Source organism: Henckelia pumila, chromosome 1, assembly GCF_033568475.1.
Source record: "Henckelia pumila isolate YLH828 chromosome 1, ASM3356847v2, whole genome shotgun sequence".
Lineage (NCBI taxonomy): Eukaryota > Viridiplantae > Streptophyta > Magnoliopsida > Lamiales > Gesneriaceae > Henckelia > Henckelia pumila.
Window position 1 is genome coordinate 61,359,112 of NC_133120.1, and position 23,577 is coordinate 61,382,688.

Consider the following 23,577-nt stretch of genomic DNA (forward strand, 5'->3'; position numbering starts at 1 on the left):
AAACTTGGATTGATCAATGTAATTTGGAGGAAGAAACTTGATTTTGGGAAGGATTCGTAGAATGAATTCTAAATGATAACCATCGTGGGTGTATTTGAAATCCACCATAATGGCTAATCGCTCAACTTAATATAGTATGGATTTGAAATTCACTAGAATTTTATCTCTCCAATCTAGTCAAGGAATTTGAAAATCCATCAATCCAAGCTAGGTGTTCATCAGTCCGTTCGGATCAGTTTTTGTTTTTTTTATTTCGGTTTTCGGTTTTAGAAATATATAATCCGATATCCGAACCATTTTTCTTTGGTTTGGTTATGTTTTCTACCAAAACGGTTCGGTTATTTCGTTCGGTTATTTCGGTTTTGATACAATTATTTAAATTAATAATATAGATATATTATAAAACCTTTAATATAAATGTTATGTTATCAACCTTATTCGATCAATCAAGTTTACTTCGATTCAAGAATCCCAATTCTTGCAACTCAGATTAAACCCAGTATATGCAATTCACTATTTAACACACACTGCAAAATCAAAATCAACAACAAAGCAATTACGTGGTTCGGCACTTTAATATGCATACATCCACGGAGAAGAGAACCAATCTTATTAAACCACTGCCAAGTTCAGATCGAACCCCAATACATCAAATTCTCCCGATTATTATGCAAAAGAATGAAAACTATCAGAGCTTAAAACCAATTCCTCTTAGCTTTCTCCTTTCTTGATAATCGCCTTTGAATCTTGATTCCAATCCTCGAGCTTGTATCGAGTGAGAGTATTGAGTCTTACTTTAACTGATAACCGATCTTTGGTTTTATATCCCAAGAAGCTTCAACGGTCATATTCGGCCTTCACAACAAAATGGGCTATCAGATTAGTTAATGGGCCGTCTCCCAAGTCTATCTCTTGGCCACCGAGTTATTCTTGGTATTAGCCCACTAATCTAATTTAATAGTTATAAGTCCAACGGGCCAACTTTGAATACACTAACCCAACAATCTCCACCTTGTCATAAAAGTTGGTTCCCTTCTTTGATCCATCCTGAAACTAAATCCTTCTAACCACTCCAACCAAGTCAAGACAGAGTTTAAACTTGGAGTGTGGTAGTGATTTAGTTAGTGCATCAGCTGGATTCTCTTCCGTTTTGATCTTCTGTAACTCCACCTCGCCTCTTGCAATAATGTCCCTCACAAAATGAAGTTTCACGTCTATGTGTTTGGACCTCTCATGGAATACTTGATGTTTAGACAAATGTATCGCACTTTGACTATCGCAATGAATAGTCACTTTCTCTTGCTTTAGACCAAGTTCAGTCGCTATTCCCTTAAGCCAAAGTGCTTCCTTCATTGCCTCAGTCACTGCTATATATTCCGCTTCCGTAGTAGAGAGTGCTACTACTGATTGTAGCATAGCCTTCCAGCTTACTGCTGTTCCAAAAACAGTAAAAATAAAGCCAGTAAGAAACTTTCTTGTATCAACATTTGCTGCATAATCTGAGTCCACAAATCCTTCTACTGTTTTTTTCTGAGATTTCTTGTTTCTGGAACATAATTCCTAAGCCTGATGAACCATTTAAGTATCTTAGTATCCATTTCAATGCCTCCCAATGTTCTTTTCCAGGATTTGCCATGAATCGAGATACTACACTGATAGCATGAGCTAGATCCGGCCTACTACAAACCATCCCATACATGATACTTCCAACACCATTAGAATAAGGAAATTTCATCATTTCTTGTTTCTCAGATTCACTGGTAGGAGACTGGTCTGTGGACAACTTTATGTGTTGTCCTAAAGGAGTTACTGTTGCCTTTGATTCATTCATATTGAACTTCTTCAATACTTTAATGATGTATGCTTCTTGATTCAAGAAGAGGCTTTGCTTTTCTCGGTTTCTCTCAATATCCATACCCAGAATCCTTTTAGCCTCTCCTAAGTCCTTCATTTCAAACTCAGAACTGAGTTTTCTCTTCAATTCTTCTATATCTCTTTTATTCTTGCTTGCAATAAGCATATCATCAACATATAGGAGAAGGTAGGTCTTAGATTGATCCTTTTCTGTCTTATAATATACACAACTGTCAAAGCAGCTCCTATTGAAGTTTATTCTTTCCATGAACTCATCAAATTTTTTATACCATTTTCTAGGGCTTTGTTTGAGTCCATATAAAGACCGTTTGAGTAAACACACTTTATTTCCTGCATTTATGTACTGATGGCCTTTTGGAAGTTCCATTAGAATTTTCTCTTCTAAATCACCATGTAAGAAAGCTGTTTTGACATCCAGTTGTTCTAATTCCAAATCCATCTGTGTGACTATAGCCAAGATTAACCTTATAGAGGAATGTTTAACCACTGGGGAGTAAATTTCATTGAAGTCTATCCCTTCAATTTGAGAGTAACCTTTAGCCACCAGCCGGGCTTTGTATTTTACTTTTTCTTTTGCTGTTGGATCCTCTTTAAGCTTATAAATCCACTTGCATCCCAGTATTCTGTCATCTTTCTTTTTCTCTATTAATTGCCAAGTTTTATTCTTCAAGAGTGAGTCTAATTCCTCCTTCATAGCCGTTTGCCACTGACTTTTATGCTTACTGGACATAGCTTCTTCATAGGAAGAAGGTTCTTGATACTCCACCTTTTCTGCTGTATTTAGTGCATATGATATCATATCTGCTTCAGCAAATCTCTGAGGAGGTCTTATCTCTCTTCTCTGTCTATCCCTGGCCAATTTATAGGAGCTGAGGTTGTCTTCGCTGTGTGTTGGATTACTTGGAGTAAGTTCTTGCTCAATTTCATCCCTGCTTCGATCTGTATCATCAATCTCTATTTCTGATAGGGGCTCCACCTCAACTTGCATTTCTTGATTCTTGTTTGACTCATCAGGGGCATCAATGTTCTTGAGTTTATATGCCATCTTTGATTCATCAAAGGTAACATCCCTTGTATTAAAACATCTAGGACCTGTTTTATCCAAGTTCCAAACTTTGTAGCCTTTGACTCCTTCTGGATAACCTATAAAGATGCATCTTGTTGCTCTTGGTTCCAACTTATCTTGTCTTATATGAGCATAAGCCAAGCATCCAAACACCTTCAACTTTGAGTAGTCTTCATGAACTCCTTTCCATAGTTCCATAGGTGTTTTCAAGTTCAAAGCATTTGATGGACATCTATTAATCAAATAAGTTGCTGTTGCCAAAGCTTCACCCCAGAATTGTTTTGGTAGACCTGCATTCAGAATCAAGCATCTCACCCTTTCTAGCAAGGTCCTATTCATTCTCTCAGCTACCCCATTCTGTTGTGGTGTTCCTGGGACCGAGAGATGTCTTGTAATCCCTCTCTGTTTACATATGTCCTTGAACCCCTTGGATAGAAATTCTAACCCATTATCAGTTCTCAAGAACTTCACCTTCTGATCTGTTTCATTTTCTGTTTGCAGCAACCATTCCTTAAACTTAATTGATGTCTCATCCTTTGTTTTCAGAAGATAGGTCCATACTCTTCTTGTATAATCATCAATTATGGATAAGAAATAACAGCTTCCTCCATGTGTTTGAGTTCTTGAAGGACCCCAAAGATCTGCATGTATGTATTCTAGAGGTCTTGTTGAAGTGTGCTTTCCTGGACCAAAAGACACTCTCTTTGACTTTCCCAAAATACAAAATTCACATAGCTCTGATCCTTTTATTTTGTCTCCACACAGTAAGTCTTTCTTGGATAGTTCTTCTAATCCTTTCTGACCAATGTGTCCTAGCCTCATGTGCCACAGTTTGGATTTGTCTTGAGTATCTTGTATTATGGCAGAACCTCCGATCACTGTTTTGGCTTGCAAAACATAGAATGAATTCATTCGATTTCCTTTCATTACTACCAGTGACCCCTTTGATACTTTCATTACTGCATTTTCACATTTGAAGGTATATTCACTGGACTCTAGAGTACCTAAATATATTAGGTTCCGTTTAAGCTCAGGAACAAACCTAACTTCTTTAAGAATTCTTTCTGTACCATCATGCATCAATAGTCTAATTTTGCCTACTCCTTTTACTTTGCATGATTTCTCATTTCCCAGTAATACAACACCTTGATCTGATTCATTTAAATCTTGAAACCAGGATTTAATAGGACACATGTGAAAAGTACAGCCCGAATCCATTATCCATTCATTCTTCATATTATCATCTGTCATTACCAAAGCCTCAGCAGATTCATATCCTTCAGATACCATTGCAACTTCACCTGATTGATCTTTGTTCCTTTCAAATGATTTCTTTTTCTTAAACTCTGGACAATCCCTTTTAAAATGTCCCTCTTTATGACATAGAAAACATTTAAACTTTGTTTTGCTCTTTGATCTTGATCTGTTCCTGCTAGAATTATAATTTCTCTTTTCTGTCCTGCCTCTAGCAGTTAGCCCTTCACCAAATATTTCCCCAGTAGATTGAAGTTTCTTCTGTAACTCTTTAGACTGAATTGCAGACTGAACTTCGTCCAAAGATATGGTTTGGTCTCTCCCATAGAGCATGGCATCTTTAAAGTTTTCATATGACTTTGGTAAGGCATTTAGCAGTATGAGTGCCTTATCCTCCTCCTCGAGTTTAACCTCCACATTCTCCAAATCATCCAAAATTTTAACAAACTCATCAATCTGATCCTGAATTCCCTTACCATCTTGTATCTTAAAGGAGTACAATCTTTGCTTGAGATACAATCTGTTAGCTAATGACTTGGTCATATAGATACTTTCCAGTTTAGTCCACATTGTAGCAGCTGATCTCTCTCGACATACCTCTCTCAATGGTTTATCTCCTAGACATAGGATTATAGCACACTGTGCTTTATCCAAGATTTCGTCCTTCTGTTTCTCATCCAAAGAACTTGGCATTTCCTCCTTTGTCTTGAAAGCATCAACCCATCCCTGCTGCACCAGAATGGCCCTCATCTTAATTCTCCACAAGGCAAAATCATTCTTGCCCGTAAACTTTTCTATATCGAATTTCATTGACCCCATCGTGTCTTTAATTCCCACGGACGGCGCCACTGTTATGTTATCAACCTTATTCGATCAATTAAGTTTACTTCGATTCAAGAATCCCAATTCTTGCAACTCAGATTAAACCCAGTATATGCAATTCACTATTTAACACACACTGCAAAATCAAAATCAACAACAAAGCAATTACGTGGTTCGGCACTTTAATATGCCTACATCCACGGAGAAGAGAACCAATCTTATTAAACCACTGCCAAGTTCAGATCGAACCCCAATACATCAAATTCTCCCGATTATTATGCAAAAGAATGAAAACTATCAGAGCTTAAAACCAATTCCTCTTAGCTTTCTCCTTTCTTGATAATCGCCTTTGAATCTTGATTCCAATCCTCGAGCTTGTATCGAGTGAGAGTATTGAGTCTTACTTTAACTGATAACCGATCTCTGGTTTTATATCCCAAGAAGCTTCAACGGTCATATTCGGCCTTCACAACAAAATGGGCTATCAGATTAGTTAATGGGCCGTCTCCCAATTCTATCTCTTGGCCACCGAGTTATTCTTGGTATTAGCCCACTAATCTAATTTAATAGTTATAAGTCCAACGGGCCAACTTTGAAGACGCTAACCCAACAATAAAGTTTAAATGAATTAAATAAACAACAATCAGCTAAAATTATTCTAAATGATTCTTCCTTCACTAAATATCGTCTCATAGAATATATAATATAATTATTATTTTAGTGAAATTTTGGTTTTTTTCGATCGGTTCAGTTTGAGATATATAATCCGAAACGGAATCAAATATACTTCGGTTTTAACATTTATATCTGAATTACAAAATCCGGTTTTCGGTTCAGTGTTTGGTTTTTTGAGTTTGGATTTACAATTTTTTTTGGTTTTATCCGATGTTTGAACACCCCTAATCCAAGCACAACCTTAATGAATTCATTTAATAATTCTAGTCAGTATTTCGTTGGTACATTGCATCAGAAGTACTTAAGTTTCACATTGTTTTTTTTTAATGCAATAATATACTTGTGTCACTTGTTTATCAATGAACTCGCACTCAGTTATGCTGGCAACTTGTATTGAAGCTACCTCCCATATTATTATAACCTAAATGAATGACTGAATTTTGCTGAAATCATAGGCTGAAGTATATATGTAACAAGGAAGGATTGAAAACGAGTTCCGTTGCTCTTACTGCATTGGCGGAGTACACAGGTAACCATAATTTCCTCATCTTTTTGACTCTGTGTCTTCTAGCTTTAATCTCTAGCTTTAATCAGAAAAAAACAGTTTTTTTATGTTAACGGGAGAAATGTATTAGCATGGATACTCCAAGATTTGATATTAGTAGATTTGATTATATGGTAACTTGTAATTATTCTGTAAGTATCATTTATTTTAGGAAAATATAGGCATCAAGTGTGTATAAATGTTTACTCCTTGTGGATAATAAATCGATCAATTGAGTACCAAATTCTTATGGTATTAGTATCCCTCATGGCTTACTCCGATCCTACTCCACCACACCGCTCCATCCGATTCTACTCGTTCTCCCCTCCATACCCCTCACATCCATTAACGCCTCGTTGAAGCTTACCTCCACCAACTATTCCGCCTGGCAATTGCAATTGCAATCCCTCCTCATTGGCTATGACCTCATGGGATTCGTTGATGGCTCGAAGCCTTGCCCTCCAGCCAATATCTTTCGCAATGACGCCAGTATTCCAAACCCCAATTATGTCCCATGGATCCGGCTGGATCAATTGTTGCTTAATGCCATCATCGGTGCCCTATAACCTATTCTTATTCCCTTCATTGTCGTTGCCAAAACCTCTCTTGAAGCCTGAACAACTCTCGACGAAACGTATGCTGCCCCAAGCCACGGCCGCATTTTTCGATTGAAGGCTCAACTCTCTCATTTCATCAAGGGCCCCAAATCCATTACCGAATTTATGCAAGGCATCAAAGTCACTATCGATGCCCTTGCACTCATGAATATTGCTGTTGATCTGGAAGATCTCACACTCGAAGTCCTTGATGGTCTCGACGGCTCATACAAAGAACTCGTCAATGCTATTCAGGCCCGGGAATCTACCGTCTCTTTTATGAACTCCATGAAAAGCTACTCAATTTTGAAGCCCAGTTAATGGTGAAACATACGACCTCCCTAGTCCAGTTACTGCTTTTGCTACGTCTTGCTCCACCAAACAACCAACTCTTGATTCTTCACATGGTCAAACCCGATTCTCTGGCGCTCCACGGCCCAAGGATTTTCGTGGCCTAGGCTCATGGACTCCTCGTCGAGCATCTCCTGCACCAAACCCCGCTCCAAAACCTTACTTGGGGCGTTGTCAACTCTGCTGTACCAACGGTCATTCGGCGAAGCGCTGCCCCACCTTCCAGTATCTCCCTTGGTAGCCACAATCACCAAGTACATAACATGTTCCAGCATACATCGCACCACAGGCCCATACCCCTGCTCATTCCACTGCTGTTCCCACTGCCGCTGAGTGGTTGCTGGACAATGGTGCCTCCCATTACGTGACCACGGACCTGGCCAATCTCTCCCTTCACTCTCCGTACATTAGCTCTGACGCTGTTGTTGTTGGCAACAACATTGGTTTGTCCATCTCCCATACTGGTTCTCTTTACCCATCATTTCTATGCCTCTCTCTTACTAATGTTTTATGTGTTCTTTCAATGACTAAGAATCTTATCTCTGTGGTGCAACTTTGTCAAATTAACAATCTCTAAGTCACATTTTTCCCATTCTCCTTTCAGGTGAAGGACCACTGCATGGGGGCCCTCCTCACAGGACCATGTATGAACGGCCAAACGGGATCCTCCTCCTTAGCCTCTCCGATCGTTCTCACCTCCACCTCTGCAACTCTTCTCTCTATGGCAATCTCGCTAAGGCCACCATTCGCCTGAAATTGTTCGCCACTTAGCTTCCTCTAATACCTTTCATATGTCCTTTAATTCGACTTTAAATTTTCATTGTAATTCCTCCAATGTTAATAAAATCCACAAACTTCCTTTTTATCACTCCACAATTACTTCATCCTCTGCACTTGAATTAATATTTTCTAATGTCCGGACTTCTCCAGTTCTTTCCAGATATTACGTCATTTTTGTCGATCATTTTACCAAGTATATATGGCTTTATCCACTCCGACGTAAATCCGATGTATTGCGCGTTTTCTCGGATTATAAAATGCTTGTCGAAAACTTCTTCAAAACCAAAATCATTTCCCTATACGCTGACAAAGGTGGCGAGTTTCTAGCTCTCAAATCTTTGTTACAAAGTCATGGTATCTCACATCTCACTACTCCACCCCATACGCCCGAGCACAATGGCTACTCCGAACGCCGTCAGCGACATATTGTCAAAACCAGCCTAACCCTTCTACACGAAGCCTCTCTTCCTACAACTTTTTGACCGTTTGCCTTTGCCACTGCCACCTATTTTATTAACCGCGTGCCTAAACACAACCTCTCTATGATTTCTTCGTTTGAAAAACTGTTCGGAAAATCACCTAATCTTCGTAAACTTTGCGTATTTGGGTGCCTTTGCTACCCCTGACTGCGTCCATACACCAACCACAAATTGATCCCAATCTAGTCCTTGCACTTTTCTCGGGTACTCACTTACACATAATGCTTACATCTGCTCTGATCCTTCTTTCTCTATCTCTCGATAAGTTCAATTTGTCGAATCTATTTTTCTATTCCCTTCCTTATCTCCAACTCAACCGCCCCCTGTGTCCAGCATTCCTCCCTTGTCATCCCGTCCATGCTCCGGTCGTGGCTGCCCCACCAAACATAGATCCCGCTCTCCACTCTGTCTGGGCTCCCTTGGTTGATCCTTCAACCCCTTTACCCTCTACGGCCTCCTACAACCAATCCATCTCTCCATCAGAACCTCTTTTAACCTCATCTCAGACCATACATCCCATGGTCACTCGCACTCAAAATAATATTCGGAAACCCAATCCCAAATACTCTCTGCACACCACAACCTCCACCATCGACAAAGAACCGACGTGTGTTACAACTGCCCTCCGTGATCCCAAGTGGCGATCTGCCATGTCTTCTAAATTTGTTGCCTTGTTACGCAATGGCACCTGGGATCTTGTTCCACACATCATGATCAGAATTTGATTTGTTGCAAATAAGTGTTCCTTATTAAATGAAACTCTGATGAGTCTGTCGATCGTTTCAAAGCTCGTCTTGTTGCTAAATGTTTTCATCAATGCCCTGACATTGATTTTCAGGACGCCTTCAATATGGTGGTCAAGCCTACAATGTTGTATGATATTGAGCCTTGTTGTGTAGTATGGCTGGCCTCTGCAGCAACTAGATGTTAACAATGCGTTCCTTCACGGCTCTTTGGATGAGGAAGTATTAATGGCCCAACTTCTGGGGTTTTTATTGACAGCAGTTTTCCATCCTATGTTTGCAAATTCAAGAAAACTAATTACGGGCTCAAACAAGCCCCTTGGGCCGAGTATCAGGAGCTGCGCCTTTTTCTCCTTACACTTGGCTTTGTCAACTCTCGTTCTGATGGTTCTCTTTTCATTCTTCATTGTAAGGGTCACACAGTCTAGTTTCTAGTATATGTTGATGATCTGATTATAACTGGCAGTGACACAACTCTCATTGACAGCACAATTGTGCACCTCGCATCCAAGTTCTCTTGTAAAGACCTAGGTCCCTTATCTTATTTCCTTGGTGTTGAAGTTCTCCCTGTTTGGTGTTATTCTGTCTCAAAGGACGTACATTCTAGACCTACTCGGTCGCTTAAATGCGTTGAACTCTAAACCTGTTAGGACACCACTGACCACAGACACTACTTTATCTCTTCATGATGGTGCACCCTTTTCGGACGTCTCCTGGTATCGTCAAGTGGTTGGTAGCCTTCAATATCTCTTGTTGACTGGCCCTGATATCGCTTTCAGTTAACCGCTTATCGCAGTTTATGCAATTTTCCCTCTTAACATCACTAGAGTGCTGTTAAACGCCTTCTGCGTTACCTCAATGACACACTTGACTATGGCCTTCGTGTCACTCCTCAAAACCGGGGTTGGTCGACATCGGCGTTGTTTAACAATTTAACATCGAAACAACAAGCCACGTAGTACATAAAGTAGCCAAAAACTTGTCTATTTCATAATATAAAACATTGTCTTACAATGGAAATACGGAAATGCAGCGAATTAAAATTTAAAGTAACGAAATTTAGACATTCTTGATCGTGAGCTGATCCTTCCTCACCAGTCCCAAAACATGTTCTGCCCATCATCATCTATCTGATCTTCATTCTTATTTGGGGGAGGGAGAGTAAAAGCGGATGGTGAGTGTTTGGGAAAACACTCAGCAAGTAGGGGCTGATCGTGCATAATAATTGCCAAAAATATATTTGCATATACTATATAGACGTATACAAAATCATAATTTTGAGAACAGATAAGGATGTTGAATCTAATAGGAACAAAGAAGCAAAGATAACACTGAAAATCACCTCATTTTACATGGCTTACTGATCAGTCCCCTTATATATTACTTTTCTAAGGGGCGAGACCAAATGAACGGTTATTATATCTCATCGCATCAGGGCCAAATCAAATCAAATCAAATCAAATATCGGAGTTTCCTTTGCCATTTCTGACTCGAATCATCATGGTGCATTTCAAATAATTCAAACATGCTTTCGAATATTACACCTAGCATCGAACAACAAATTAATTCAAAGTAACATATCAAGTGAAACGAATATATATCATGCCGATCGAGTTTTTCAAAACATGCGTAATTGATTTTGTGAAATTTAATCTCGCTTAAGAAGAAATATAAGTGTGCAAACTTTATATCAAGAAATATAGGTACAAAAGCCCACTTACCGTAATTCGATCCTAAGAAAATCTTGTAGGAGTAACTGTTGTTGGAAAGCACGATCTTGAGCAAAACTCTTCTCGAACTTCGGCGAAGACCAGACTTGGATCGGTGTTAGGAGGAGATGGGTTGCTCGGTTCTGTGCAGGATAATACCATCTCTTTGATCGAATTTCAGGGCTGCTTCTTGATCGACTTCGGGCACATTTTTGGCTTGAGGTATGCTGCTAAAACTCAATGTTGCTGCAGGTGCTTGCTTCGAAAACTTGGACAGAAAATATGTCCTCGGAAGGATGTTGAAAGGCTTCGAAAATGGACAGCAACTTGCTTCGAAACGCTGCCGAGTTCTCGAGGTTTTTGGACAGCACTTATGCTCGATAATGAGCAGGATTTTAGGCTTCAAAAAGCTGCTGCGTGGCTTTAAAAAGGGCAGAAACCAAGCTGATGTAGAGCTTTGATACATGGACATAGATTGGCTTCAGATTCTGCTGAAATCTTTCAGTTCCAGCAGCACTTTTACTCGATAGAAAATGACAGCTTGATGCTCGAGATTGGCAAGTATTGGGTGTGGTTTTTGGGTGTGATTTCACTCTAACTTTGCCATTATTTATAGGCTGCAAATACCCAGTTGAAAGGTCCTCCATTCATTGCTAATTACTCCATTTAAAAGCCATTATTCCTCCTTCATTGTGCTGTTACAAATCCTTCCAAATCAGCTGAATGTGGCTCTTTGAATTTTCAAAATTATGCTGTATTTATGCCTCATCCATCGGCTCTTTCTCTTTTATTGCTGCTGAAGGTTGGGTCTTCACACTTCGTCTCTGACCAAACACTGCCTTGTATCTTCATGGTTTAACTGATGCTGATTGGGCTGGCAACCCCGACGATCGGTGCTCAACAGCAGCCTATGTCATTCTTCTTGGTGCCTCCAATATCTTGGAGCTCCAAGAAACAACGAACTGCTGCTCACTCTTCCACTGAGGCTGATTATCGTACCACTGCATCTGGTGCTGCTGAAATCTCTTGGATTTGCTCTTTATTTCGTTAACTTGGCATCTCATCCTCCTCGGTGCCTGTCATCTATAATGATAACATTGGTGTCACCTATCTCTGTGCCAATCCGGTCTTTCACCCCAGAATGAAGCACATTGCCCTTGACTATCATTTTGTTCAGGATTTAGTTCAACGCTCACACTTGCACATCTCTCATGTCTCCTCCCGTGATCAATTGGCCGATGCTCTCAGTGCTCGCCTTCGTGATTTAGCTTTCAAGATTGGCGTTTGTCCAGAACCTCCATCTCGAGGGGACCTATTATCATAGATACTCCAAGATTTGATATTATTTGATTTGATTTTATGGTATCTTGTAATTATTCTGTAGATTTCATTTATATTAGGAAAATATAGGCATCAAAGTATAAATGTTTACTCCTTGTGAATAATAAATCGATCAATTGAGTACCAAATTCTATAGGATGGAGGAAGATAGAGAGGGAGGGATTTGACTGTGAATGAAGATTTAGAGACAACGACAGGGAAACTAGTCAGCATTTCTTAAATCGGCATGGAAAAAGTCTCCTTCACTGGGGGAAGTTGTTTTGGTATTCACATTAAACTTATCAGTATGATTACCAATCTAGCTAAAAGCCTAAAAGAAATCATCATCACAGAGCTATATTTAGAACTAGCCATGAACAGTGAAATTCAAGGTGCAGTGGAATCTCAGCTTTGAAGATGATGCATTTTGAATTCCCCCATGGATTTCTGGGGAAGCAGTATCCTGTCTTGATATGTCCCAGAAGTAGTTGAATTTCCAAAAATAACAAATAACAATAATAATTCAAGATGAGGAAAATATAACCTTTAAGTGAGCTGTGATTAAATGGAATAAGTGCTAGAAGAATTTATATGGTGTGAAGTTAGCCTCTGAGTTCTCTTAAATATATTTAAAAAAGAAAATAATAAGGCTATCTGGGCTCATTTGATCTTAAATAATGAGTATTACTTTTTCAGGTGACACATGAAAGTTAATTTACGTAGTTCACACCTATATTTGGGCAGCAGGGTCTTGCTGTACCTTTCGTTTATTTTCTTGTCCTATTTGATAATTATTGAATATGAAGTCTCTAGACTACTCATAGTCTCTTATTTAATCTGTGAGTTTCAAAGAGTTTACTTTTCGTAGTCACTTCATTTCTTATCTTAACTTCCATGCAGAATGTGATATTCGATCATGCTTGAACACTCTTCAGTTTCTCAACCAGAAGAAGGAAATCCTCAATGTGGTATATTGTGAATTTTATTTTTTTCTTTTTGGTTTATGTAAAAAAGAGAGAATTCTTTTTTATTTCAGTACTACTTTTTTACATTGGATGCTACTATATTATATAATTTACAATACAAATCAAATCCCAAGATTCTAGATGTAATCTATATCTATCTATAAATAAATAAATCTTGTTACCAAATAAACTGATGCTATATAAAAGATAAGATTTTATTTAATTTAATCTAAATTTTCTACATTCCCCCTCAAGCTTGGCTATAGATGTTGATGAGTCCAAGCTTGTGAATAAGAAATTCAAATGAATTTTTTGTCAGGCCTTTAGTTAGTAGATCAGCTAGTTGATGAGAAGTGGGAACATATTCGATGTCGATTATGCCTCCATCCAATTTTTCTTTAATGAAATGACGATCTACTTCCACATGCTTCGTTCTGTCATGATGGACAGGATTATGAACTATACTGATGGTAGATTTGTTATCACAGTATAGTTTCACGGGGCTTTCAAATCCGATTCTCAATTCTTCCATCACCCTCTTTATCCAAATGAGTTCACATATTCCATGTGACATGGCCCTATATTCAGCTTCAGCGCTGCTCCTGGCCACAACAGATTGTTTCTTGCTCCTCCACGTTACCAAATTTCCCCACAGTAATGTACAATATCCAGTTGTCGATTTTCGATCATCGATCGAACCGGCCCAATCTGCATCAGTGAATCCTTTTATTCCCCTGTCGCTGGTTTTAGTAAAGAATAAACCTTTTCCAGGTGTTTGTTTCAAATATCTCAAGATGCGATACACAGCATTGAGATGACCTTGACGTGGAGCATGCATATACTGGCTGACTAAGCTGACTCCAAATGCAATGTCCGGCCTTGTATGTGAAAGATAAATAAGTCTTCCCACAAGGCGTTGATACTTTCCCTTGTCAACTGGCTCACCTTCCAGCATCTTCTCTTTATTACCAAGTTCAATTGGGGTCTTACTTGGTTTGCTTCCCAGCATGCCTGTCTCTTCCAGAAGATCTAAGGTGTATTTCCTTTGAGAAACGGAAATTCCATTCTTGCTCCTTGCTATCTCCATCCCTAAGAAATACTTTAATGCTCCAAGATCTTTGACTTCAAACTCTTTTGCCATCATTTGTTTGATTTTGTTCATTTCTTCACTATCATCTCCGGTGATAATAATATCATCAACATACACAATGATAACAGTGATCCTTCCTTTCTCAGAATGTCTCATAAACAGTGTGTGATCACCCTGTCCCTGTTTGTACCCAAATCTCTTGATAGCCTTTGAAAACCTGTCAAACCAAGCTCTAGGAGACTGCTTTAAACCATAGAGAGATTTGTTAAGTTTACAAACAATTTCTCTTCCTAGATTCTCCGTAAACCCCGGAGGTTGACACATATAGACTTCCTCTTCCAACTCACCATTCAAGAATGCATTTTTAATATCGAATTGATGCAGAGGCCAATCAAGATTGACTGCTAAAGAGAGAAGAATTCGAACCATATTGAGTTTGGCGACAGGAGCAAAAGTCTCATTATAGTCAATCCCAAAGGTTTGTGTAAAGCCTTTGGCCACCAGTCGGGCTTTATACCTTTCCACTGAGTCATCCGCCCTATATTTTAGAGTGAAAATCCATTTACTGCCCACTGCACACTTGCCCTGTGGTAATTTCACCAATCCCATGTGTTATTTTTCTTAAGGGCATCCATCTCTTCTAGAACAGCATTTTTCCACTCCGGAACAATCAATGCCTCCTCAATAGACCTGGGAATAGATACACTAGATAGATTTGAAGTAAAAGCACGAAATGGAGGTGACAGTTTTGAGTAGGAGACAAACTGGGAGATAGGGTGTTGGGTACAAGACCTTACACCTTTTCTAACAGCTATGGGCAAGTCTAGATCAAGAATGGAATTGGATATACCTGGTTCTTTGGGAGGTTCCACTACCGGGTCATTTGTTTGACAGTGAGTGGGATCCATGACTTCTTTTTCAAACTGAGGTTTTTTCTTGCGAGAGTAGACTTGTAGTTTTTGCTGTCTAGGAACATGTCTTTGCTCTGTGTGACTAGGAGAGGGGCTGGAAGGGCTGCTGGGCAAACTGGGTACGCTGCTGGATGAACTGGTAGGGCTGAGAGGAGGGCTGCTGGATGAAGAGTTAGTTGAGTTGAAATTGGGCAGTGGACTGATATGTACAGAATCAGTGGGTAAAGGTATGTCCAAAACATCCCAGAAGCCAGATTCACTCTTGTTTTCCCCCTGAATCGCAGCGGATGAGAAATAAAGAGTATTTTCAAAGAAAGTAACATCACACGAGACATACATTTTTCTGGTTTGAGGACAATAACACCTATAACCCTTTTGTGTTGGAGAATATCCAACAAAAACAGTTTTGACAGCCCTAGGATCAAGCTTGCTTTGACCTTGGTTATGGAGATGGACAAAAGCTGTACACCCAAAGGTTTTTAGAGGAATATCATGGGGTTTAAACACGTGAGTATAGTGCTTCTTGAGAACAGACAAAGGAGTGTTGAACTTTAGAGGGCGACTAGGTAGGCGATTTATTAAGTAGGCGGAAGTTAAGATAGCATCCCCCCACAAATATTTTGGAATGTTTATTGTAAACATAAGGGCCCGGGAAATTTCTGACAAGTGCCTATTCTTTCTTTCCGACACTCCATTTTGTTGTGGAGTATCAACACAAGAGCTTTGGTGTATGATCCCATGCTGTGATAAATACTCACCAAGACTGGAATTAAAGTATTCCTTCCCATTATCTGTTCTTAGTATTCGAATTTGGGTTTGAAATTGGGTTTGTACCATTTTATGGAAAATTTTGAATGTGCGAGCAGTTTCAGATTTATCTTGAAGCAGAAAAACCCAAGTGACTCTCGTGTGATCATCGATAAATGTGAGAAACCATCTTTTTCCACCTGAGGTGGTGACTTTGGAAGGTCCCCATACATCGCTATGGATTAAAGAAAAAGGTGTTGATGGTACATATGGTTTTGGGGAAAAGGAGGTGCAAGTTTGTTTTGCAAGTTGGCAAATTTCACAATCAAGTGACTCAAGCTCTTTATTACTGAACAAATAAGGAAATTGATGTCTTAAATAAGAAAAACTTGGATGACCAAGTCTACGATGCCACAAAATAAGTTCTCGACTCCTAGACACAGAAAAAGACACATTATTAGACTCGAACTTCTGTCTACTCTTTGTTGGATCATTCTCGAAGTAATAAAGGCCGTCATGAACCCTAGCACTGCCAATCATCTTCCCCGATAGTAGGTCCTGAAATTGACATGAAGAAGACATGAATTTAGCAACACAGTTACTGTCTTGAGTCAATTTATTAACTGAAATCAGATTGCATTTCAATGCAGGAACATGGAAGGCTGCTAACAGAACCAAAGTTGAGGATAATCTTATGTTACCAATTCCAGCAACGCCTGTCCTAGAACCATCAGCCAGTATAACAGTAGTGGGACGTGTGCAAGGAATATAGGTACAAAAGATATTTAAACAACCTGTCATATGGTCTGATGCCCCTGAATCAATGATCCAAGGATCCAGAGAGAAATATGAGGATTTTTGGACAGAGAAATTTTTACCAGAATGAGCAATTGAACATGAGCTAACACTGGGATTGACCGAAGATTGATTGAGAAGTTTGCAAAGTTGTTCAATCTGCTCTTTAGTCAAGGACATAGAAGTAGCATCTGATTTGCCATCGGCAAATTTGGTCTTGTACACCTTGCTGTCCTTTTTCTTTTTAGGCTGCCAGTTCGCAGGTTTCCCATGGAGGTCCCAACATGTATCCCTGGTATGTCCAGGATAATGACAATGGTCACACAGCGGACGATTACTTGACTTTTGGTCGGGATTATACTTCCCAAAGGATGTGGGCTTGTGTGAAACAAGGGCAGAACCTTCTGGTATAGATGTAACAACCGAAACATCAACAAGCATGACTTTTCGGCGAGTTTCTTCCCGTCGAACCTCAGCGAATGCATCTTCAGCCGAGGGAAAGGGCTCTCGGGCCACCACCCGACCGCGTACTTCATCCAAGTCGCGATTAAGCCCCGCAAGAAAATCAAATACTCTTTCCTTCTCGATGTTTTTCCTCTGTTTGACACTGCAATCCACACAGATTGACTCTTCCTCTAAGAAAAGGTCGAGTTCTTGCCAGAGGTCTTGAAGATCCGAGAAGTATTGAGTGACAGATTTTGAATCCTGCTTCATTTCTTTGAGTTTAGAACGGAGCTCAAAGATCTGAGAAGCATTACCAAAGTCCGAATACATACGTCGGGCTGCGTCCCATACTTCTTTGGCCGTCTTGAACCAGAGATATCGTCGGCTAATTTGAGGCTCCATTGAATTTATGAGCCAAGCAAGAACCATCGAATTCTCGACCAACCATGTTTTGTATGAAGAATCGGTGGATTTGGGAGTTGGTAATTCACCGGTGATGTACCCCAATTTTCCCCTGCCACAAATCACAATTTTTACTGATTGTGCCCACTGGAGATAATTTTTTCCATCTAGTTTGTGGCTTGTAATTGAAGAGGATGAGTGATCGTTCCCCAAAAAGGTTGTGATGGGAGTGAGGGTTTTTCCGGCCGTGGAATCGGCAGAATCAGTACTGTCTTTCAAAGGGGAAGAATCGGATTTGGCCATTTTGTAACCTTAGGCTTTGATACCATGTAAAAAAGAGAGAATTCTTTTTTATTTCAGTACTACTTTTTTACATTGGATGCTACTATATTATATAATTTACAATACAAATCAAATCCCAAGATTCTAGATGTAATCTATATCTATCTATAAATAAATAAATCTTGTTACTAAATAAACTGATACTATATAAAAGATAAGATTTGATTTAATTTAATCTAAATATTCTACAGTTTATTGTTCTTTTATTGGTCATATAATTCGTTCAAACACCTAATATTTGTTCCAGGTGGATTATCACCACATCTACCACATAACTGATGCTCTTATATTTCTCTACTAATTGAATTACCTGGTCAAAGCAATGTTCAACTCTAACCAAAATGGTTGAAATTTACTATCATTTTTCCCTTTTAAGTTGGAGATAGGTTCCCAAGTGGTTGGTCGGAAAGATGTTTCTAAAAGTGCTTTTGATGTATGGAAAGAGGTGAGTTTTGGTAAATGACTTGCATCAATTTCTAAGTAATTTCTTACATTTTCACTTGTCGGCATTGCTGTGATTTCCCCTTTATTTCTGTGAAGATATTCCACAAGAAAAAGGAGAAACGGTCCCAGAAATCTAATTATTCTGTCAACATCACGAAAGATTTTGATTTTCTGTATTCCCTTGTATCTAACCGGTAAGTTTTAAAATTGTTTTATCTTTTAACTTTTATATAAATGTTATGTGATACATCTTATCTTCTTGTTCCATCAGTGGTGATTATGAATTAATATTGGATGGGATTCATGAAAACATTCTACTGCTCCGTTATATTGATCCTGTTATGCAAAAGACAGTAAGTATTATTTATGAAATAAGTTATGCATACCTAGATCATATAGATTACAGCTAGGGTGGTAATAATTTGTTTTTGGTTAATTATCACTCAGGTGAAATGTTTAGATAATCTGCTAGTTTCTGATGTTAATCATCGATACATCATGCGGACACAACAAATGACTCTTCAAGGTAATTACATACTTAGTAATCATAAACGGTCAATTCACCTGGTGATGTATGGTGCAAATTTCAATTTCATTTCCACAGTCTATCAACCTCCAATAGCAATATCAATGCACAGTCTGGTGGCTCAACTCGAGAAACTCGAAATTCAATGGCCGAAATCTTTTCAGAGGTATCTTAATCACATGGTACTTGTGAAATTTCCACCCTGATGTTTGCTCTGTAGTTAAATGTTGTGTTAATGTTCTGCAGACACCGAACAATTTCAGCAGAACGGATGGACATGTTTTGCACATGGCATAACAGAATATCACCATACATTTCGAGGCATTTGTCAATGAAATCCTTTATAGAAGACTCAGTTTCTCCCATGCTGCACATTCTCTCACCACCAACCTTAAGACCAGTAATTTATTGATGAATTTCTTTAGATTTGGCTTTATTTCCTGTTCTGTTTATTATTGCTGCAATTTTGTAAGTAAGAACCTGTTGGGATCTAAATGCTACCTCTCCATCAGTCACTTTCGCCAAAATAGTGTTTTGGACAAGCAAGCTTTAATGAGGCTTTTATTGCTCATCTTCTAATGCTGTCTCACTTCACAGGTTGCATTACATTTACTTTCAGAAAAAGAGAGGTGTGATCTGGGTCAGTTAGTAAACATCATGGTGTCATATTTTATCACATACAAGAACATCAAATCTGATAGATCTGGGACTTCAAGACATGAGGATGTCTTAGAGGCGTCTGAACTTTGTTGTGATCCCCCTCTCAGCAAATTTATTAACTTCAAGGTTAGTGTTCTATTCATGCAGATATGCCTTTCACATAACATAGTCTTTAGGTGCTTAAAATTACTTTTTATTTATTTAGAAAAACAATATTATTCTGCTTTGGAAGTATTAGATTCTCCATATTGTACTTGAACATTAATTTTGATTTGATTCCCAATTGGTATAGTCTTGTTTGTTTGATGAGTTACATATCAAGAAAATATAAACAAAAAAGAATTCTCCCAAATTCTCTGTTTTCCACATTTATTCAGAACAGTTGTCTCGTTAATGAAGTTCCATCACTTTTATATTTTTCATTCATCTATCAAACAGGGGTACTGTCCAGGTCACTTTGATCTCGCCATAGCAGTGAAACAAGTTTTGGTTCATGAGGTAAGTTATGGAGCTGCGAGTTTATTTCAGTTTTTTGTATTACAACTAATCATTTAAACCGTAGAAGAATTACTCGTGATGTGTAACTTGTTCTCCCAGTAGTTTATTAAAAAATGACGATGTTCTCTCGCTTATTTTACTTGGCCGCCTGGAATAACGAGACTTCCCTACAACACAAGTAGTCCTTGATCTCTCTTGGATGTTGACATGCAAAATAATTTTTATTGGTTTAGTTGAATGTGTACTGGATTAAAAATTTCAGTTATCTATGATGCTAGCAAAGTTAGCATGCTATTCATATTGATTTTACTTTTTGTGAAGTTTTATGTTTTCTGGCCAAATATCTAATTAAATATATGCATGCGTGTGTATGTATGTTTTAGAAATTAAGCTGAATCATCTTACATATTTTTGTCATTAGTATAATAGTATTAGTATCATCCTTGTTTACATCTAATGATCACATTTTTGTGCTCATAATTTTGCGTAATTCATTCAATTGATTCATATCTATGACCACGAGAACAGCCTACCCTGTGATTTGCTGTAGTTTCTATTATGGGAAATGATGTCATGTATGATGATTTTTAGGTGGAAAAGCAAAAGATTTTGCAAGGTACCGCTATCAAATCTACCCATCTCTATGTGCAAGAGACCAGTTCCTTTCAAAATAATAGCAGTGGAAGTGGACAATCATCCAAATCTTGCTTCACTACAAGATCCATTGAAAAGAAAATAAGTGGAGAAGGTTTGACACCTTCAAAGCAATCCGACGTCTCTATTTCATCCAATTCATTCAAATCAACTGAAAGAACAAAAAAGTGTTCTGGTGACCTCAATAGTTTCTTTGATAGGTATAACCAAACTTTTTCTTTACTTAATCTCTCATGACCGTTTTTATATTGTTCTTTGTGCACGAAAGGGTAAAACAAAAAAAAGTTTGAGACACGGAAAAGAACGAACAAGCATTAACAGTTTTCTTAGATATTCATCATTTTCCCCCTTTTAACATTCTTTGCTTTTGATCATGTATGATTTTTGTTTCTCAGGTTTAGAAAAGCAAATAATAAAGGCTCACAAGTTTCAGAGAATATGGTAAAAAAGCCGGGAACAATGGAGAGAGATTCACGTCCTTTATTGTTCAAATTCAATGAGGTATGCATCACTTCATATATGTTTTATTTTACAGTATTCTATAAGATGTCAAACACACTAAAGGTCTCTTCGTTCTTGTGTTATTGTTTTTGAAATGAAAGATCTCTTTTTCGCCAGCCATAAAATTCACCTACAATCTAGTGTTAGTTCTTTAAAATAACTCGAATTTTCCAAAATTCCAATCTTGTTCAATTTTTATGTAGATTCACATTAGACGTGACACCTTTATTCCTTGTCTTGTTTCAGTATCTTTTGATCTCTTGGAGAACGTTTAAAGTTTAAACCTACATATAGAATTATTCAATGTAATTTTGATATAAAGTGACTTTTGTGATAAGGTTGAGATATTTTTGTTTTAAAACTTAACCATTTTTGTCAACATTCCTTCCCATCATCACAAGCGCCTGTGGAGTAAGCTCTCTACCTTCATCTTTTTAATTTAATCCATGGCTGGCTTATATTATATTCTCAAATTGCGAAGGTTAATAGAAGAACTTTATAAACATTTTCACTTAAACATTGACCAATTCTGGCGCAATCAAATCTGTTTTATTCATATCATGTCTGATATGGCTTCAAGCCTTCAACTTGTCATTATGGCCATCCTTGTCCCACTCATTGGTCCTATGAATGCTGGTATTAAAACTAGAGGTGTAAATGAACTGTATCGAATTGACTATGAAGAAAATTTAAGCCTTGAATTAGATACATTTGAAGTCCATTCGATGCTCGAAAAGGTTAAAATGTTTAGCCCGAATTAGAGCTCGAGTTTGAGTTTGGCTCAAAAGATTGGAACATTTTTTGCGAGCTATTAGAACCATTGCGCCAAAACAGTACTTCTTAGACTCGAAATATATTTATTTATTTATTATATAATTATATTATATTTATAAAATATTAAAGCTGGCGAGCGGCTCTCAATCTACCGAACAAAATAATTTGAACTTGAGTTTGGCTCGTAAAATTGTTCGAACTTGTTTGAGTTTAGCTCAAATTCGATAATTTTGATCAAGCTGGCTCGATTTTGCACCTCTAATTAAAATTTAAAATCGAGCAACTCCCTATGTTTGACCCTTACTGGCCAATATGGGAACAGCCAATAGACGTGGAACATTGTTTTTTTTTTAGCAGAAGTGCAGTTTTCAGTTGGTGCTCGTGATCCTTTGAAAATGTGTGGCTTCAAATTTCTCAGTAGCAACGGTTTCTTTGGCTCTGAGTCTCGTGAATACCCCTTTTAGAACAAAAATGGCAGATTACCTAGAGCAGAATATTATTCCATGTTACTTGTCAAAAAGGTAACATATTCCTTGCAAATAACATTCGCGAATCGCCCCTCTGACTATTAACAAGGGTTGGATAAAAAAACTTGTGTCTTGATTGTTACTCTACACATGTAGGACTAATTACTTTTCAAACAAGACTGACAATACTTGCCATTTTCATCGATCTGCATGTTTGATCTTTACTTCTTCAGCTACTCTCCCTTGAACTTAGGAATGTCAATGTACATATGCTCCAATTTCTTATCATTCTTTCCTGCTGCAATATCCATGAAATGGAACATATCATCATCTTCCATGCATATTTCATCCTTTGTTGTGTGTAGGGATTTACAAATGCAGTGAAGAGACCAGTACGAATGCGAGAATTTCTTTCGTGATATTAGCCTTGCCACAAGTATATATGGCGTGGTTGAAAGGTTTATTTTTCTTTTCATTCTACAAATAACAATGGGTATCTGTGTATCGATTGTTGAAGATTGACGCTAGAAACAGTTTGATAGTAGTAAAAGTATTTTATAATTTTTGGTTCGGTAATGCTTTGTTTTACAAATATAGCTTGTCGATGATCCTCAACGAGGACTGAGGAGTTTGTTTTATGAGATAATATTTACAATATCACAAAAATCTTATGAAATGGTCTCACAGTTCAATTTTTGTTACAGATAACTGATTTGACTTGACTTTTTGAAAAAAATATTATTTTTTATATTAAAAGTATTATTTTTCATTTTAGATATTTGTTGGGTCTGTCTCATAAGACTTACTCAATACCATAAAAACTCTTCTAATTATCATATATATATATATATATATATATATATATATATATATATATATATATATATATATATATATATTTTGACATAATTCTAATTATCACATCTTAGTGTGGCATTGAGAGTTTGATGAACAAAATCCGAAAAAGGTCAGAATAAATGGAGCAAAATCTTATATTATATTTTGTGCTACGTTTCGTGCAAGACATAATTTACCATTTATTTTCATTATGTAATTAGTAAATTTTTCTATAATAATTTTTTTTTAAAAAAAAACTTGTGTAGCATAAGATGTATAAATGGAGCAAATATAACTAAATTTAGA

General features: G+C 37.8%; 1 protein-coding gene across 2 annotated transcripts in view; it reads left to right on the forward strand.

Moving 5' to 3' along the window:
- The window catches only part of LOC140886098 (uncharacterized), a 29,244-nt gene extending 6,180 nt beyond the window's left edge, over window positions 1-23,064 (forward strand). The window contains exons 11-23 of one of the 2 annotated variants that reach the window (XM_073292606.1): window positions 6,148-6,221; window positions 13,115-13,182; window positions 18,287-18,355; window positions 18,451-18,548; window positions 18,626-18,707; window positions 18,802-18,880; window positions 18,959-19,046; window positions 19,127-19,280; window positions 19,478-19,666; window positions 19,979-20,038; window positions 20,630-20,892; window positions 21,088-21,193; window positions 22,800-23,064. In XM_073292606.1, the coding sequence (XP_073148707.1) occupies window positions 6,148-6,221; window positions 13,115-13,182; window positions 18,287-18,355; window positions 18,451-18,548; window positions 18,626-18,707; window positions 18,802-18,880; window positions 18,959-19,046; window positions 19,127-19,280; window positions 19,478-19,666; window positions 19,979-20,038; window positions 20,630-20,892; window positions 21,088-21,193; window positions 22,800-22,853 (1,384 nt within the window). In that variant the 3' untranslated portion in view covers window positions 22,854-23,064. The remainder of the gene's footprint in view (window positions 1-6,147; window positions 6,222-13,114; window positions 13,183-18,286; window positions 18,356-18,450; window positions 18,549-18,625; window positions 18,708-18,801; window positions 18,881-18,958; window positions 19,047-19,126; window positions 19,281-19,477; window positions 19,667-19,978; window positions 20,039-20,629; window positions 20,893-21,087; window positions 21,194-22,799) is intronic. The other variant, XM_073292612.1, reaches the window with a different exon arrangement.
- The last annotated feature ends 513 nt before the right edge of the window (window positions 23,065-23,577 follow it).